Below are 18,106 nucleotides of genomic sequence, written 5' to 3'. Positions count from 1 at the left end.
TCAGTGGAGACAGGGACTACAGGTCTCACATTGACAGCTGTTTCAGGATCCACTAGTTTGAAAGACTCATGTGTTTCAGGCTGGTGTGGTTTGTGAAGGAACTCTGGTCCTGTAAACCACATGGTGTCAGTGAGTGTTGATGCAGGTACAGACCTGTTGGCGATCCAATAGTTTTGCTCATCTCTCTGGACCTCTGCTTGCATGATCTCCAGAAAGGTTTCATCCTCGAAAGACAAGGCAGGTTTGTTGTCGTTCTTTGTTCTCACAAGCACAACTTGTCCAAGTTTGTCTTTAGCAGGGACACCAGAAGCAGGACAGTTGGACAGATGTGTGGGGGTACAGTGTCTGTGCTCCCCGCCGTAGCCTACTCTCTCCTTCACGCTGATGTGATTCTGACAGGGCGTCAGAAAAGATGGACGTCCATTCTGCAGGACATTGGTCTTAAAAACAGATGCAGTGGGCTTGTAGGCACTGTCGATGCAAACCTCCCCTACAATCACCCACCCTAAGTCCAAACGCTGGGCAAAAGGGGCGTTGTGGGGCCCATTCATTTGTTGTCTCACCTTGTGAACACGTATGAGGTCTCTCCCCAGTAGGATTAAGATCTGGGCTTCAGGATCAATCTCTGGGATGTAAGGCACCACAGACCTCAAGTGAGCATGGGAGCGAGCGACCTCTGGTGAAGGGATTTCTGATCTGTTGCTCGTGATCTCGTTACATTCAATGAGTGGAGGTAAGTCCAAACACACTTCACCATTCATTGCTTCGATCTGAAAACCGACTGCCTTCCTTCCAGTCATTTCAGTGGTTCCAGCACAGGTCCTCATCAGGTAAGGTGCAACGCTACCATTGACATCAAAGAGCTGGAAAAACTAAGATCCGGCCAGCGAGCAATTGCTCTGGTCGTCGAGGACGGCATACATTTTGACTGAGCGTTCTCGTTGCCCTTGTGGGAAAACTCGCACCAAACATATCTTTGCACACGATCGCGCTGGGAGACCTTCTCCGCAGACCTCAGTGCACCTGGAGGTTATCTCTGGAGGAGAGCTGTTTTGCCGCTCTGTGTCTGACTCCGTTGCAGGAGACACTGTAGGTGAGATGGTAGTATCTGGGTGCATGGCTGTGCAGTGTTGATTACTGTCGCACTCATTGCATTTCAGCTCCACTGGACATTCTCTGGCCATATGAGTAGCAGAGCAACACCTATAATAACGTCTGTGTTCTTTTAGTAGTGTCTTGCGTTCTGTCAGTGGCTTCATTGTAAAGGCTCTACATTTCTCCAGAGGATGAGATGTATCATGAAGTGGACAGAACTTGGCTGGATCAGTACTATTTTTCCTGTCTGTTGATGTTCTGTGCATTGAGCTTGAATCTGCTGTTGCTGACACATCTGTCATTTTCACAGATATAGCTGTCTTCACACCATCATTCCTAGCTGTGGGCCTTTCATTGAGGTAATGGCTGCGGTTGCTGTTCGTCAAGACGAAGCTAGGATCATTTCTGGCTTTTGCCTGACGTCTGACAAAGTCACCAAAGAAAGAGAAAGGTGGAAAGGAAACCCTGTATTGTTCTTTGTAATGTGAACCAGCAAAAAGCCATTTTTCTTGTAAGCCTTGCGGCAGCTTTTCAACAATGGGGTTAATTCCTCGAGGTGTGTCAAGATAGCTCAGTCCTAGAAGGTACCCATCCTCCTTGGCTGAGAGTAGCTCCAAGAGCAGGTCGCTAAGTTCTCTTAGCTTGATGTTATCTTTCGAAGTGAGATGAGGAAAGCTGTCCAGTCGCTTAAATAAAGCACTCTCTATCATCTCCGGGGTAGCGTAGCACTCTTGGAGTCTGGTCCACGATAATTCGAGTGCAGCTTGAGGGTTGGTGATGTGGACAGCACGTATTCTTTTAACGTGTTCAGATGACTCCTTTCCAAGCCATTTTATAAGTAGACTTAACTCCTCACTGGCTGTTAACTCTAAATCCTGAGTGGCATTAAGGAAGGAGAACTCCCATGCTCTGTAGCTCTCAGGCTGGTCATCAAATTTAGTGAGCCCTGTGGTTACCAACTCCCTGCGGGCGAGATACTTAGCAAAGTCTACCATGTTAGCAGCTGGAGCAGTAGAATAGTCCTGTGTGTTGTTTCTTGTAAAACTGTTTGGATAGCTTACTTGTCTAAATGAAGGAGAGCCCTGCTCCAAATATGTTTTAAAGGAAGACTGGGGGTTCTGAGGGTGTGAGCTTGGAGGCTTAGGCAGATGTGTCTGGTGCTCAGGTGCTGGAAAGTACTCACTCTGCTGTGTATCTCTTGTGGACGTGACATCACAGTGGTATGCAGGGGTTAATTCAGGGGCTTCCTGCTTTGTTAGCGGCGTTGCCTCTTTAAGGAGAGGAGGGGCTTTAACTGGAAGGGGTGTGGCAGGTTTAAAGCTGACCTGAGCCTGATGTTCCAAATAGGCCTCTGTACGTTGTCTTATTGCCTGTGGTGAGACGCTACTCTTGGCGCTGCGCATATCCTCACATCCTGTCCCTGCTGCAGCTTCTAAAACTTCAGCCTCTGCGTTGGCAGCAGCGGCTGCTTTCTCCAATTCTAGTGCTTCCAAGTCTGCTTCTAATGTAGCCTTTTCCAAATCCAATTTGGCTCTTTGTTTTTTCAAATTTAACTCCTTTTGTGCGAATGTGACCCTGGTGCGGGCAGCTTCAGCTTTTGCTCTAGCTTTAGCAGCAGCGCTGGCTACAGAAGACTTGGAGGAGGATGTGTATTTGGAGCTGGACACTGATGTCACCTTCTCGTCTTTTTCTGTTGCTTGAGCTTCCATAACTGCAGCTGATGAATCCTTCTAATTCATGGCTTTTCACTGTACTGTTCTCTGTATGTGTTTTACTTCCAAAGTGTTAACATAAATAAACAGCCAGCCAAACTCCTTTTCAAGAGCCAGGAAGTGAGCGTGCTTGCTCCTTTAATGACTTCTTTCACAGCAGGTCAAGTCAAGATGACACATTGAATTGGAGTGAAACTAGAAAAGAAAATACAAAAGATGTACTTAATGAACTGCTATTACAAAAACAGGTAAATATAAACAACATACCATTAACTTATAAATTCCATAGGTATGTAACAGGTAAGTATAAGCGGTAAAGTTGTCTTATGAGCATTAACACATAAAGTTATTATATTTCTACAATCTTAGAAAAATGCCCGTCAAAGTCATTAATATCAATTCTCAAGCATGTAAAGAACATATATCACTTACAGCCATTGCTTTCTGAGGGATTCATATGCAGGATTACACTGGATTCAACATGAGAAACTATACAACTGCACCCATGTTCTCTCTCTGTTTTCAGGTCTCCTCTATACTTCCTACTTCCTGTTACCCGCTTCCTGTTTACACTATCTTTCCAGCCTTCAAAATAAAGCTCAACAATCTTTTCTGAGAATAACAATACAAACACATTTTTAACAGTCAACTTGGTCTTTTCAGCATTTTAAATGCACTCAGGGCAGAACAACATGCCTGCACGGTGAACGGAGAATCCAAAAATGTAGACAATTCCCGATGAATTGACGTAAATTCATATCAAAATATTTGTTTACAAACTCTCACACACTTAATTAGAACAACTGCAAGTCAAGTATATACCTCTCTGTCGGCCAATAAGGCAAGAATACTTCATTATACTTTTCTTAAGTATATCTCGATCAAAAGATTGCGTACAAATATAAGCCAAGTAGACTTGTCTGTATACTTGTCTGTATAAGCTAAGTATACTTAAGTATATCTCTGATAAGTACATACAAAATAAACTAAAAGTGTAGTTTAAAATAAGTATACTAATAGCACACTTGAATAAACTTTTATTTGGTAAGGGGTCGTAGCTCCTGTTGAGTTCTTTCAAGGTCAGCAATCCGTTTTGAATCCCAATTGAAAATAACTTCAGACTTACAGTGTTCATGTGACCGCCATTACACGGATGTGGAACTTACAAAAAAAAACGTGTTAGTGGTGGATGATTTTTGTACAAGATATTCTCATCACCTCGCAAACTTGTGATTTCCTCTTTTTTTAAAAAAAGAAGAAATTATAACCAACCAGAGTTTCAGCATTTACATGTAGTCTGTGAGAGCTGACCCTTTAGGAAACAGTTGGCCACCTTATGAGCGATGGAGGAAATATACGCCAATGTTGAATATGACAAGCCTGTTGACCCAGGACCTTCGACCAATCCCACAGGTAAGAGTGTTGAATCAGTCTGTGTATCATCATCTGATCACTGTTGACTGTATGTCTCTGTGTTCAGGTCCCAGGAGCTCAGAGAGGAGATTTCATGGAGCTGTTGTTCTCTGTCTGGGTCTGCTGAGTGTTTTCCTGCTGGCTGGACTCATCGGCCTCGGTGTCCACTGTGAGTCTAAATCACATTCACAAGATAAAGTCAGACTGAAGTCGTGCTTACAGAAGCATCCTTCTACTCTGAAAGATGTACATGTTTTCCCTAGATATGTCTATCACTGTTAGGACCGAACCTGCCAAAATAAAAAATTCAATAATTTGTAATTATATATAAATAAATGACTCGATACATAAAAAATATGTCATTAAATGCAGCAAAAATAATATTAAAAATAAATGTAGCCATTAATTTACTGATAAAATTTGACTGATTTGAATTTATTTAATGTATTAATTACGTTATTTATTTAGTCTTTGTTAAATCTTTTTAAATGTAATAATTTTTTTATTTATTTATTTATGCATTTACTTTTATTTATTTATTTTATATTTATTTTTAAAAGAGTGTATTTATTTATGTATTTATGCATTTATTTATTTATTTATGCATGATTTTCCCTTTAATAATAAATACATACATACAAAAATAAATATAAAATAAATACAAAATAAATAAGTAAATTTAAAAATAAATATATATATATAAATAAAAGGGAAAATTAAACAGAAGAGCATATAAATAAGGGAAATTAATGAATGGCTACATTTATTTTGAATACTATTTCTTTTTACATTTAATGACATTCATCTATTTATTGAGTCATTTATTTATTCTTTTTTTTATTTTGTTCCATCTTGTGCAATACATTATAGACATGAATGCAGAAGGTGTTTTGACTTTCTGAGAAATGTATCTTGATAATTTTAGACTCAACTCGTGGTTCAGATGCAGATCTGTCCACTATCAAAGCCAACCTGACTGAGCGTCTCCAGGCCAGTGAAAACAAGCTGTCCTCCGTGTCTGCAGAGAGAGACCTGCTGAACGCCAGCCTCACTGAAAAAACTAAAGAGTTGGACAAGCTTCAGAGTTTGTCCAAAGAGAGTGAGTGCTTTCATTTTGAATTAATAGTTTACATGCAAAGATTAACTCAGTGAATACTTTATGTCATTTGCATAAAGATGCGCCCTCTAAATGTATATGCCCTCTCAAAGTAGTGCCATGATGTTGGATTTTACAGGGACTGTGATAAATGATTCAAATGTAGATCCCACTGTTCTGTTTGCAGAAAAAAAGTAAACTTTTTTTATTCAGATTTTATGCATATGGTGGTGTGTTCTTTATACCTTGACAGTTTTCCTAAAATTAGATTTTAAAAAATCGCAATATATCACCTTACTTACAGTATCGCAATATATCACAACATATCGTATCGCCAGATTTTTGCTAATACACAGCCCTAGACTCTACAGTATATAGAAAGATGGACGACATGACAGCTCCCCAAAAGTGAAGCCAAAACATCTGGATCGCCCCCTGGTGGCTGGCTGCAGTATAGGTCATAAATCCCGCCCCCTTCCATGTTAGCAGATGGGACATGGGCCAAACTATAAAGGTCAAAGTACACGTCAAATAAATATTTCCCAAAGATGGTTTCGGTCATTTTATTTGGTTGTTTTCATGCTGATGTATGTTCAATTGTTAATTTTTCTGGTAAGTTTGGTTTTAATTAGTTATTTGATGCTATAATAAAAAGGGGATGAAACATCTTGATTGACAGCTTGATTGAGTCTTGTTGATCTGTATTGAATCGTGTTTGTATCTCCCAGATAAAACGTGTCCTGCAGGATGGACGATGTTCAGTTCAGCCTGTTACCTCCTCTCTGGTGGGACTGGTTCCTGGGATAAAGGCAGAGATGACTGCAGAAACAGAAGCGCAGATCTGGTGACGATTGACAGCGTTAAAGAGCAGGTGCGGTGTGTCTTTGTGTATGTGCGTGTTTGCAAATTGATATTGAAATATTTTTTTTTTTTACCATTTTTCTAAAAAGTATTTATTTTATAAATTATATTTCTAGAGAGAAAACATCATTTGCAGTTTAGTTGTATGGGAATGTGATATTTAAGAGACAGGGTTGTTGTATGTATTCATTAACCCATATATCTAAACAAATTAATAATTACTTTATCTCACTGTGGACAACGTAAAAAAAACATTTTTCTTTTCTTCTTCATCTTCAGATAAATACGTAAACTGCACATATTGTGTTTAAAAGTAAAATATAATGTGGGTTTCTTTATGTTGAACAGACGTTTCTCTTTGGGCTCACCAAGAAAAGGCCTTGGATTGGTTTGAATGACAAAGATGTGGAGGGGACCTGGAAATGGATCGATGGAACTCCACTGACTCTGATGTAAGCCTTTACTTTGATATTTAATATAGATATTAACATATACAGCTATCATTTTATGTTTTATGTGTTTAAATATGTATACATAGATTTATTATAGATCATAAAATATGACTCAACTGGAGTTACCTGTTAATGTAACTATAGAAACAGCTCTAATGCTTCACTAGTAGCTATGGCAGCATTGTTGCCCAAATGTGCAGCGTGCAGTTTACTTCAATGGTGACTGTCAACTGGGTGAAAACTATCACAACATCTTCATGTCTTAATACCAGTAGAGGAACGTGAGAAACTTGTTTTGTCATTCAGGTGAACTGCTGTTAAAACAAATGGTTAGCAGGCACTTCTTCACCACCTAATTTTAACTTTTCACACTGAAGTAGAGACGAAAAAAAAAGAGGTCCTTCCTCTTTTCTCAATAATAACGTTGGGTTGTTTTTCACCTTTGAGTATCAGAATTAGAATCAGAATCAGAATCAGAATCGTGTTTATTGCCAGGTGTAAGAGGTATGCACTAGGAATTTGCTTTGGTTATGTTGGTGCAAGTCAAACAGTATAATAACAAAAGAATAGATAAAAACGTTAGAATAAAAATAAGAATAAAAAAAATTAAATTCTACCAACATACAATATACAAAATAAGCTATAAACAAAAATAATCATGATATAAACAGATAGTGCAAATATTGCCGGAGTGCAAACAATCAGGTATCAGAGGGAGAGAGAGGGATACAGTAGGGGGGTGGTATTGAGAGTGTATGAAAGAGGGGGAGAGCCAGTGTCGGCGGGGCAATAGTGTGTGTTTGAGAGAGAGAGAGAGAGAGAGAGAGAGAGAGAGAGAGATAGTGTGGGGGGAGTGGGCAGTAGTGTGTGTGTGTGTGTTTGTGTGTGAGGGAGAAAGTCACAGGGGGGCAGAGGGGCTGTTCGAGAGCCCAACTGCCATGGGGAAAAAACTGTTTTTATGGCGTGAGGTTTTGGTCCTGATAGACCTTAACCTCCTGCCAGATGGCAGAGTCTGAAAGTGATGGTGTCCGGGATGGAAGGGCTCGGCCACAATCTTCCCTGCCCTCCTCAAGGTCCTGGAGGTGTAAAGCTGCTGGAGGGAGGGAAGGTTGCAGCCGATCGCCCTCTCTGCAGCACGGATGACCCGCTGCAGCCTGGCCTTGTCCCTGGCGGTGGCAGCGGCGAACTAGACGGTGATGGAGGAGGTGAGGATGGACTCGTTGATGGCCGAGTAAAAGTGCACCATCATGGTCTGTGGCAGGTTGGAGCTCCCACCTGAGTTCAGGTTTAGCTCCCACTTGAGGTCCTGGGCGATGGTCGTGCCCAGGAAACGGAACGACTCCACCGTGTTAACTGGGGAGCCGCGCAGGATGAGGGGGGGGGGGGAGCGGGGCTGAGTTCCTCCTGAAGTCCACTGCCATCTCCACTGTCTTCAGAGCGTTCAGCTCCATGTGGTTCTGGCTGTACCAGGATGCCAGATGGTCAACCTCCCATCTGTAGGCAGACTCATCACCTTCGGAGATGAGGCCGATGAGGGTTGTGTCGTCTGCAAACTTAAGGAGCCTGACAGATTGGTGTCTGGAGGTGCAGCCGTTGGTGTACAGGGAGAAGAGCAGTGGGGAGAGAACGCAGCCTTGGGGGGTACCGGTGCTGATGGTCTGGGTGTCGGAGACTTGCTTCCCTAGCCTTACGTGCTGACTCCTGTCTGTTAGATAGTCTGTGATCCACCTGCAGGTGGAGTCAGGCACGCTCAGCAGGGAAAGCTTGTCCTGTAGCAGAGCTAGGCTGATGGTATTGAATGCGGAGCTGAAGTCCACAAACAGGATCCTGACATAGGAGCCAGGGGAGTCCAGGTGCTGGAGAATGTAGTGGAGAGCTATATTTACTGCGTCATCTACAGATCTGTTGGCTCTGTAGGCGAACTGCAGTGGGTCCAGCAGGGGGTTGGTTATTGTTTTGCAATGTAACAGCTTGTGTTACAAAGCGCAGTCCTGCGTTCTTAGACCAACAATTCACTGCAGATATGACACATGAGTATCAACCTAGAGAGCCTTATGTGCCACTGAGGAACTGTATTTGTGTGAGAAATTTACATTATCATGATTCTTTGTTCATTAACCTGTTAGGAACTGGGCGTGGAAACAGCCGGATAATGGTGGTGGAGATCCAAAGTTCGGCGAAGAGGACTGTGCACATATCAGACCTGATATAACTCGGTGGAATGACGTGTCGTGTGAATCTGCTATGCCGTGGATCTGTGAGAAACAAGCTTAATGTTGGTTATATGTTAAGCCAACCCAGTCGCACAGCAGTTCGTGAAGTAGTCACGAAATGTATTGATTCTTGTACTTAGACACGAATTCCTCATTTTTTTCAGGATTGTCAGCAAGAAATTAATTTGTATGTAATCTACATAATTGCGAATCGGAACGTATACCAAGTGGTGAACGCAGCATATGGAGGAGGTCGGGGTAGATGGGTGGGTGGAGAAAAACACAGGACTGTCACCCAGGAGACCGCTGTTGGTGTCCTGTGTGAAACTACAAGTCAAAGTTGATTTATTTGTCACTTAAGTTACGGCACTTCTGGAGTTATTTTAACCAAAACCACGATCTATTCCTAAAACTAAGTAGTTTTGTTGCCTAATCCTAACCAAGTCAATCTATTCCTAAACCTAATTAAGTAGTTTAATTTTGAAAAGACTTGAGAGGAAATTGACACGTGCGTCACGTGTTGCTGGACATTCAGGAAAGCACGAAAAATAAGTTGTTGAAAGTCGTGCTGAGCGTCACAAAAAAAAAGGGAAATTCGTGTCTATGTACACAAATCAATTTTGCGACTATTTCACGAACTGCAGTGAGACTGTGTTGGTAAATGTAATTGTTAATTAAAAATCGCTTCCTCCATTTCCTACCATCTCTAAATGGAGCACTTGAAGTAGTTCAGCATATTTGATGATGTTGATGTATTTGCATGATTCTTGCACTTTTTGGGGGTTTTACCAAAATGGCTGAATGCACTTAATGTAAGTCGCTTTGGATAAAAGTATCAGCTTAATAAATGTAACGTATCATTAATAATACATTATGGTTTATTTGTTGATTATATTTTGCATTATTAATCAGAATCTGTAACTACTGTACTAAGTAACTAGTAGCTAAAGGTATCTAATCAATGTAGGAGTAAAAAAGTACTATATTTGCCTGTGAAATGTAGTAGAGTAGAAGAAGAAAGTAGCATAAAATGGAAATAAGTAAAGTACCTCAAAAGTATACTTGAGTAAATGTACTTTACTTACTTTCCATCACTAGTTATGTCCAACTAGCATGAGAAGCTGGTTGTTTTTCAACATATTCTCCTCTATAGATATCTATACATGCATATATGTGAACATTTTTATTGTTGATTACAATCTCCCGTAACGTTTCTCAAACTCCCAAATCCCCAGAAAAAAAGACACACAGGCACATGGCCTCAATCGCCTCAGTGTGCATGAAATCAGTTGTTCCTCATTGCACTCTTCATTCCCAACTCAGCTGACCGGTTTGTCTTTGTGCCCGGATGTGTGCATGAATCCACAGATAAAGGAGGACAAACTGGAGCGAAAAGCAGGAATTTATACCCAATTTATTTAAAATGAAACGTCGTATTAGACCTCTTCTTTTTCGTCAAATAGTAGTCAGTGATTCCCTGTGAACCAATTCAAAAAGACTGAGTTCTGGGGTCAAACCCGCTGGCCGACTAGGTTATCTGGCTTCGTCCTACAGTCCAAAGATGTGCAGGTTGACCCTAAATTAGGCGTGAATGTTGTCCGTCTCTATGTGTCAGCCCTGTGACTGTCAGCTGGGATCGGCTACAGCTCCCTCCGTAGAGGACAAGTTACAGATTAATGAATGGATGAGTAAAAAGACACACCACAAGACCAACAATATCAGACAATCGGCACAAGACGTAACCTCGACCAAACCGATTTCAAACGGCTGGGCCCTCATGACAAGCCCGTATAAAGTTGCAGTCCTACAGATTCAGACTCATCAGTTCACTCTCCGCCGAGTGAGCACCCATCACACTCTCAGGAGGAAGAAAGCTGCTTCATCGTCACCATGAGGACTCTCTGGCTGCTGGCCTCTACTCTGATTGCCGGACTGTTTGGCTCTTTATCTGCCGCCCCCTTCCCTGTCCCTTACCATGCTTTCTGCCATTCAATCTGGTAGGTAAAGCTCTCTGATCTACTGTAGAGGTTTTTTGTGTCATTAGAGAGGATTTTAAACGTGAAAGTGTCCAAACTCTTTTCTTCTAAAGGCTCATTGCCGAGCCTTGTGCAGACGTCGGCTCCAGACTGGTGCAACAGATTGAAGCCTTCAGCCTTCTGAGAGGCTGTGACGACTGTCAGTACACGGTAAGAACCAGTCTTCTGTTAACCCTCCGAGACCCACAATAGACCAGCTTTTAGTCTTTTTTTAGGGGGGTACAGGGGGTCTTTAGGGGGAGATAGCAGGTCAACAGTAGATGTCACATAGAAGTGGTGTGCATCATCTGAAAGCTGAGAACCTGAAGTTCAGATTTCAGATGCAGCTCAGCTCTGTGTGTCAAGTTGTTCTAGTCATAAATCAGAAATAAACATAAATTACTTACTTAATTAAATACACAGATTTGGTGCTAAATTTAACCATTTTTTACAACTTGAGAATTGATAGAAATGATCAATAATCCCTCCAAAATACCACATTAAGAGACCAAGACCTTGGGGACACCATAGAAAGAGCCATGCTGTGATTTGGTTTAAAAAAACTTTTGACATTTTGGAGATTTCTGCAAGAATTGCATTTTTCGGCAATTAGATGGCGAACACTTCTGTTGTCTAAACTGCTCAGAAACCCCCTTATTGTCAATCTAGCTATGAAAGCCATCCATCCTCTGAATGCTCTAGGTCTCTAGTTTGATCCATCCATCCTCTGAATGCTCTAGGTCTCTAGTTTGTGAATGTAAAGTTTCACGAGGATGTGATTATCCTAGAGGTCACCACAGGTCAATTTTATAGAGTGAGGTCAAGTTTCACTACAATGAAATGGCTCCTATGGGGACTAACATCATCGCACATGAATACAGTTGAGCTCATTGGATCCACAAGAATCTCAGCTTTACAGTGATACCCAATTTATGTAATTCCAACACTGTTTAGGGACCCCAGTATGCAGAAATATTCAAATATACCATTTTTAGAATAGACGAGAATAACATATTTATTCTGCATTCAAAAAAACTGCATGTGATTATCATAAAATGGGCATGTCTGTAAAGGGGAGACTCGTGGTTGGTACTAATAGATTATTTAAGTTTGCTAGTTTCATATGATATCTGTACCTTCACTATAGCTCTAAAACTGAACCTGCTACAGCCTCTGAAAGACAGTAAAGTCGGTCGGAATTGCAGGTCTCAAGGCATTACTGTACAGTAAATGGTGTTATAGATGATTAATTAATAATATGTATGTTGTTGTCTGTTCCAGCTTGTGTCCGTCACTCCTCTGAACATCAAAGCCAACCACACGTCCCCAAACAGCCTTCAGGCTGAGACTATAACCCTCACCTTAAGTCCCACCATGCTGCCTGTCGGCTGCCGTGTGTCTGTAAGTATCAGTGAAGCTCATTTTATAACAATGACCTTGATTATTCAAGGAGAGAAAAAAGAAGGAAAACATAATACAACATTTTGGCAACAGGGCATACTTATAAAAACTTCAATAACTTAATAGTTAATAAATTATATAATAACCATATGGATGATGCTGACATTATTTCAGCATTTCTTATGAAAAGAACAAATCATAAGTTTGTTCGTCTCTTTCAGAAACAAATAAACTTCCAGACTTCCTTTCTTCCTTGGAGATGTAAACCTCTAAAATCTGGTCAAAATTATAAAGTTTACATTTTTTTTAAAAAGGCTCAGTCATTTTTTGAGCACGGTAGTTTTTAGCAAACATTACTCAAACTGGAGAAAATAGTGCACTTGTTGAGAGCCATCTGCAGCTGTGGATTAATACACATTTTAGTGCTCTAGTGAGTGGGATTTAAAAGCTCTTTTCAATAGTTTTTGGACAACAATGGAGCTAAATTATACAGTATATTTCTAGACTTTGGCTACACTTTGGTTTCGAGAATTAATTCATTGTTGGTTTTGGTCTTTTCATGGGATTTACTAACATACATATATAAAATAAGGCATTAATTACTGCATAATGTTGTATTATTTAAATATTTTATGTGACTGCAGGCTTAATGGTTTATTTTAGAGTGTGGGATTACAATCTAGCAGCTCAAAATTAAATTTTATTCAAGCATATAATGGTAGATGAGCTTCTGATGCGGCTTAAAAAAAAAAAGACAATAGGTTGACAGCAGCCAAGGAAATCCTGAGCTTAAATGTGGATTTGCAACACAGCTATGGAGGACGGAACCTAAATAAAAAACAAAAATAAATGAATAACGTTGAGTGACAGCTCCCTCATTTGCATAATGAGGCAGAAATGCATAAAGAAAGGAATACAGGAATAAATATGTTTGGGGAAATAAAAAAGGGGTGAAATACAAAGGGAAAATTGTGCAGAAATAAATAAATGCATAGATACATAAAATACTTACATACATTTAAAAATAAATAGAAAATAATGGAAAATAATTGCAAATTTTTTTTAAAAATTAAAAAAAAAAAAATGCAGAAATACATAAATAAAATGGAGAATTAAACAGAATAAATAAATAACTACATAAGGAAATTAATAGATAAATACAGCACATAAATAAATAAATTAAAACAGAAATATCAATTTATGTCACATTTGATCAATTAATTAATGGCCACATTTATTTTTAATATTATTTTTGTTACATTTATTTATTTATTTATTTATTCATTCATTCATTTAATTTTTTATTTTGGCAGGCTCCGTCCTCGCTACACAGCATATATATTACTTATTTTTAAAGCAGTTATAAATGAGTTGGGGATCATGAATAAAATCAGTTATGGTGTCTGAATGCCCTCAAAAAAAGTTTAATTCATGTATTTATTCATTAGGGTCAGTCCGTTTCCCTCAGTTGGACCAGCCATCTCGACGCTAGCCTCAACTACTGCAACCTATACAACCTGATGGCAGGTGAGTTTACAACCAGGATTTTCCTCTTTTTTTATCTTTTGTAAACTTCACTGTCATCTTATTACTGTCATTTTGTTGTTGTCTTTTTGTTTAAAAAAACCCCCAATAAATAAATAAATAAATATATAGATGAATAAAACCAGTATGCTGCTCTGTGTTCTTTATACAAGAATAAGGAACATTTGGTCTGAATGTGTGAGGATCTAATTTCCATCCATCTGTGTTTGTGAATGAATGTTTTGGATTCTAGCGAGCGGACTCAACTCATCACCAGGCTTCATGGAGATGACCAACGAGTGGGCTTGCGTTGGCTACTCGCTCTCCACCTGTAATGCCTAACAAGCTCAGAGGATCAAATGACTTCTACAAATCTGGAGACATTTTACCTGCATTTTCATTTCTTGTTATTTCTTGTTATTTCAACTGCTGTAATTCCTTAAACGCTGTTGTTTAATCAGTCTTCCTGATCTCAGCTGCACAGTTACACATAGGCTGCTGCTGATTTTGAACCCCGCCTTAAAAATTTTACTGTACTTTGGTTAACTTGTATTATTTTTAAATGAGCAAACGTGATACTATGAAATAAAAATTACTTGGCTTGACTTGAGAAAACACGGCATGATTTAGATATTTGAATTGCCTTAATATGAGTAACAGGCATGGATGGATTACTGAATAGGCCTACCGGGCAGAAGCCCAGGGGCCCATTGTGTCAGACCACAAAGAGACACAAAACGACTACAAAGAGACACAAAGCAACTAAAGAGACTCAAAGCAACTAAAGAGACACAGAACGACTACAAAGAGACTCAAAGCAGCTACAAAGAGACTCAAAGCAACTTAAGAGACACAAAACAACTACAAAGAGAGTCAAAGCAACTTAAGAGACACAAAACAACTACAAAGAGACACAAGGCAACTACAAAGAGACTCAAAGCAACTTAAGAGACACAAAACAACTACAAAGAGAGTCAAAGCAACTACAGAGACTCAAAATGACTACAAAGAGACACAAAGCAACTACAAAGAGACTCAAAGCAACTTAAGAGACACAAAACAACTACAAAGAGAGTCAAAGCAACTACAGAGACTCAAAATGACTACAAAGAGACACAAAGCAACTAGAAAGAGACTCAAAATTACAACAAAGAGACACAAAACAACTACAAAGAGACTCAAAATGACTACAAAGAGACACAAAACAACCACAAAGAGATGCAAAGTAACTACAGAGACTCAAAAGCACAACAAAGAGACAAAGCAACTACAAAGAGACACAAAGCAAATACAATGTGACTCAAAATTACTACAAAGAGACACAAAGCAACTACAAAGAGACACAAAGCAAATACAATGTGACTCAAAATTACTACAAAGAGACACAAAGCAACTACAAAGAGACACAAAGCAAATACAATGTGACTCAAAATTACTACAAAGAGACTCAAAGCAACAACAAAACAGACTAATATATCTGAAACAAACGATGAGTGTGGTGTTGTCATTTGGAGACAGATAGACAGACAGGATATGGGTTATTCTGATAATAATGTTGCAGAGAGTTGCCATAAAGACTACTTTCAGCACCTCTGAAACTTGTGACTTCCTCAAAGGGCAAAGCGTTGAGAAATTGAAACCAACAAGACCTCAGTCATCATTTACATGTGCTGTAGTTTGTGCTGCAGAGCCGACCCTTCTAGGAAACAGTTGGCATTCTCATGAGTGATGGAGGAAATCTACGCCAATGTTGAATATGACAAGCCTGTTGACCCAGGACCTTCAACCAATCCCACAGGTAAGACTGTTCAGTCAGTCTGTGTATCATCATCTGATCACTGTTGACTGTATGTCTCTGTGTTCAGGTCGCAGGAGCTCAGAGAGGAGATTTCATGGAGCTGTTGTTCTCTGTCTGGGTCTGCTGAGTGTTTTCCTGCTGGCTGGACTCATCGGCCTCGGTGTCCACTGTGAGTCTAAATCACATTCACAAGATAAAGTCAGACTAAACTTGTGCTTATAGGAGCATCCTTCTACTCTGAAAGATGTACATGTTTTCCCTAGATATGTCTATCACTGTTAGGACGGAACATGCCAAAAAAAAAAAATGAATAAAAAAATGACTTGATAAATAAATAAATATTTCAATAAATGCAGCATGGAAAATATAAAAAATAAATGTAGCCATTAATTAACTGATAAAATGCAACCTAAATTGAATTTATGTTTTAATTTGCTTCTTTATTATTTATTGTATTAATTGCGTTATTTATTTAGTATTTGTTTAATTTTTTTAAATGTAATAATTTTTAAATGTATTTATTTATGAATTTACTTTTATTTATTTATTTTATATTTATTTTTAAATGAGTAAATAAGTAAATTTAAAAATAAATAAAAATAAATACATATATAAATAAAAGGGAAAATTAAACAGAAGAGCATATAAATAAGGGAAATTAATGAATTGCTACATTTATTTTGAATACTATTTTTGTTACATTTAATGACATTAACCTATTTATTGAGTCTTGTGCAATACATTATAGACATGAATCCAGAAGGTATTTTGAGTTTCTGAGAAATATATCTTGATTTATTTTAGACTCAACTCGTGGTTCAGGTGCAGATCTGTCCACTATCAAAGCCAACCTGACTGAGCGTCTCCAGGCCAGTGAAAACAAGCTGTCCTCCGTGTCTGCAGAGAGAGACCTGCTGAATGCCAGCCTCACTGAAAAGACTAAGGAGTTGGACAGGCTTCAGAGTTTGTCCAAAGAGAGTGAGTGCTTTCATTTTGAATTAATAGTTTACATGCAAAGATTAACTCAATGAATACTTTATGTCATTTGCACAGAGATGCGCCCTCTAAATGTATGTGCCCTCTCAAACATTCACAAGATAAAGTCAGACTGAACTCGTGCTTATAGGAGCATCCTTCTACTCTAGAAGATGTACATGTTTTCCCTAGATATGTGTATCACTGTTAGGACGGAACCTGTCAAAATAAAAAATAAATGTATTAAAAAATGACTCGATAAATAAATAAATAAATATGTCAAAAAAAGCAGCACGGATAATATTAAAAATAAATGTAACCATTAATTAACTGATCAAATGTGACATAAATTTATATATATGTTTTAATTTGCTTCTTTATTTATTGTATTAATTCCGTTATTTATTTAGTGTTTGTTTAATTTTTTTTAAATGTAATAATTTTTAAATTAATTCATTTTTGCATTTACTTTTATTTATTTATTTCATATTTATTTTTAAATAAGTGTATATATTTATGTATTTCTGCATTTATATATTTATTTATGCATGATTTTCCCTTTAAAAATAAAAAAAATATTTACAAAAATACATATAAATTAATTAAAAGATAAATAAGTCAATTTAAAATTCTAGTCTAAATCAGACATTTTAGGAGCATTATTCTGCTCATGTTTTATTAACATTTCTATTTTAGTTTTTCATTTAAGTTTTGTTGTCCTGCCTTTATACCCTTATTGTCTCCTTGTATTCTTAATGTGTTTTTGGTCTTCTTTTCTGGCTCACTTTTCTCTGTTTGTTTGTTTGTTTGTTTGTTTGTTTTCCATATGAGTAACGAAGTACAAATACTTTTTTATTTCACCCCTACATTTTAACACTAATCTGTTACTTTATACTCCTTACATTTTCAAAACAGGCTTGTTACTTCAGTTATAATACATTCGTGAGACATTATTGATTTTTTTTTTTTTTTTTAGGGCTGTCAAAGTTAACGTGATTACGTGTTAATACAAATTTGTTTTAACGACACTAATTTCTTTAACGCAACTTGTGATTTTTATGTTGTAGCAGGCTCAGTTTTAAAGCTATCGTGAAGATACTGGTATCATATGAAACTAGAAAACCCAATGAATCCATTGGTACCAATGTTTTTTTTACTCCTCTATGTAGTAAACTGAATATCTTTGAGTTGTGTACAAAACAAAACATTTGAGGACGTCATCTTGGGGCTTTGGGAAACACAGATCCACATTTTTCACCATTTTCTTGGGGTGTAAGAAACACATGAGTATCGCGATATTATGTTAATTGACCTATTTAGTAAACTGAAAAACCTAAGGAATCCATTGGTGCCAACCATGTCATACTAGCTTGTTGTGAAGGAGGTTAAATAACGCTCCAAAGTTACGCTAAATTTTGGCGAGGAAAAACTGTCATGGCCTATTTCAATGGTGTTTATAGCGACCGATAACGCCTATTTAATAGCCTGAAAACAGTCTAATCACCTCATATGATGCTAATTATCTGGTTCTGAGATCCTGTGATAAACATC

At 38.4% G+C, this 18,106-nt stretch overlaps 2 protein-coding genes and 1 long non-coding RNA gene across 3 annotated transcripts in view; 1 reads left to right on the top strand and 2 right to left on the bottom strand.

Annotated features, from left to right (window-relative positions):
- The window catches only part of LOC119499822 (trace amine-associated receptor 13c-like), a 978,627-nt gene extending 975,144 nt beyond the window's left edge, over nucleotides 1-3,483 (bottom strand). The window contains exon 1 of the mRNA XM_037789032.1: nucleotides 3,240-3,483. The gene's annotated coding sequence lies outside the window, so the exon portion shown is untranslated. The remainder of the gene's footprint in view (nucleotides 1-3,239) is intronic.
- vtcn1 (V-set domain containing T cell activation inhibitor 1) overlaps nucleotides 1-18,106 on the top strand; it is a 41,084-nt gene that overhangs the window by 9,389 nt on the left and 13,589 nt on the right. The window contains exons 4-9 of the mRNA XM_037789015.1: nucleotides 5,164-5,319; nucleotides 6,045-6,187; nucleotides 6,526-6,629; nucleotides 8,756-8,886; nucleotides 15,648-15,749; nucleotides 16,385-16,558. Coding sequence (XP_037644943.1) covers nucleotides 5,164-5,319; nucleotides 6,045-6,187; nucleotides 6,526-6,629; nucleotides 8,756-8,886; nucleotides 15,648-15,749; nucleotides 16,385-16,558 — 810 coding nt within the window. The remainder of the gene's footprint in view (nucleotides 1-5,163; nucleotides 5,320-6,044; nucleotides 6,188-6,525; nucleotides 6,630-8,755; nucleotides 8,887-15,647; nucleotides 15,750-16,384; nucleotides 16,559-18,106) is intronic.
- Nucleotides 14,502-14,986, bottom strand: LOC119499837. Its single transcript, XR_005209451.1, has 3 exons — nucleotides 14,947-14,986; nucleotides 14,868-14,875; nucleotides 14,502-14,593 (listed from the first exon to the last, which is right to left on the bottom strand). It is a non-coding gene; the product is annotated as an uncharacterized LOC119499837 (long non-coding RNA).

Source organism: Sebastes umbrosus, chromosome 13 (genome assembly GCF_015220745.1).
Source record: "Sebastes umbrosus isolate fSebUmb1 chromosome 13, fSebUmb1.pri, whole genome shotgun sequence".
NCBI classification, from domain to species: Eukaryota; Metazoa; Chordata; class Actinopteri; order Perciformes; family Sebastidae; genus Sebastes; species Sebastes umbrosus.
Note: the sequence above shows the minus strand (reverse complement) of the source record. Positions and strands in the feature narration are given on the sequence as shown.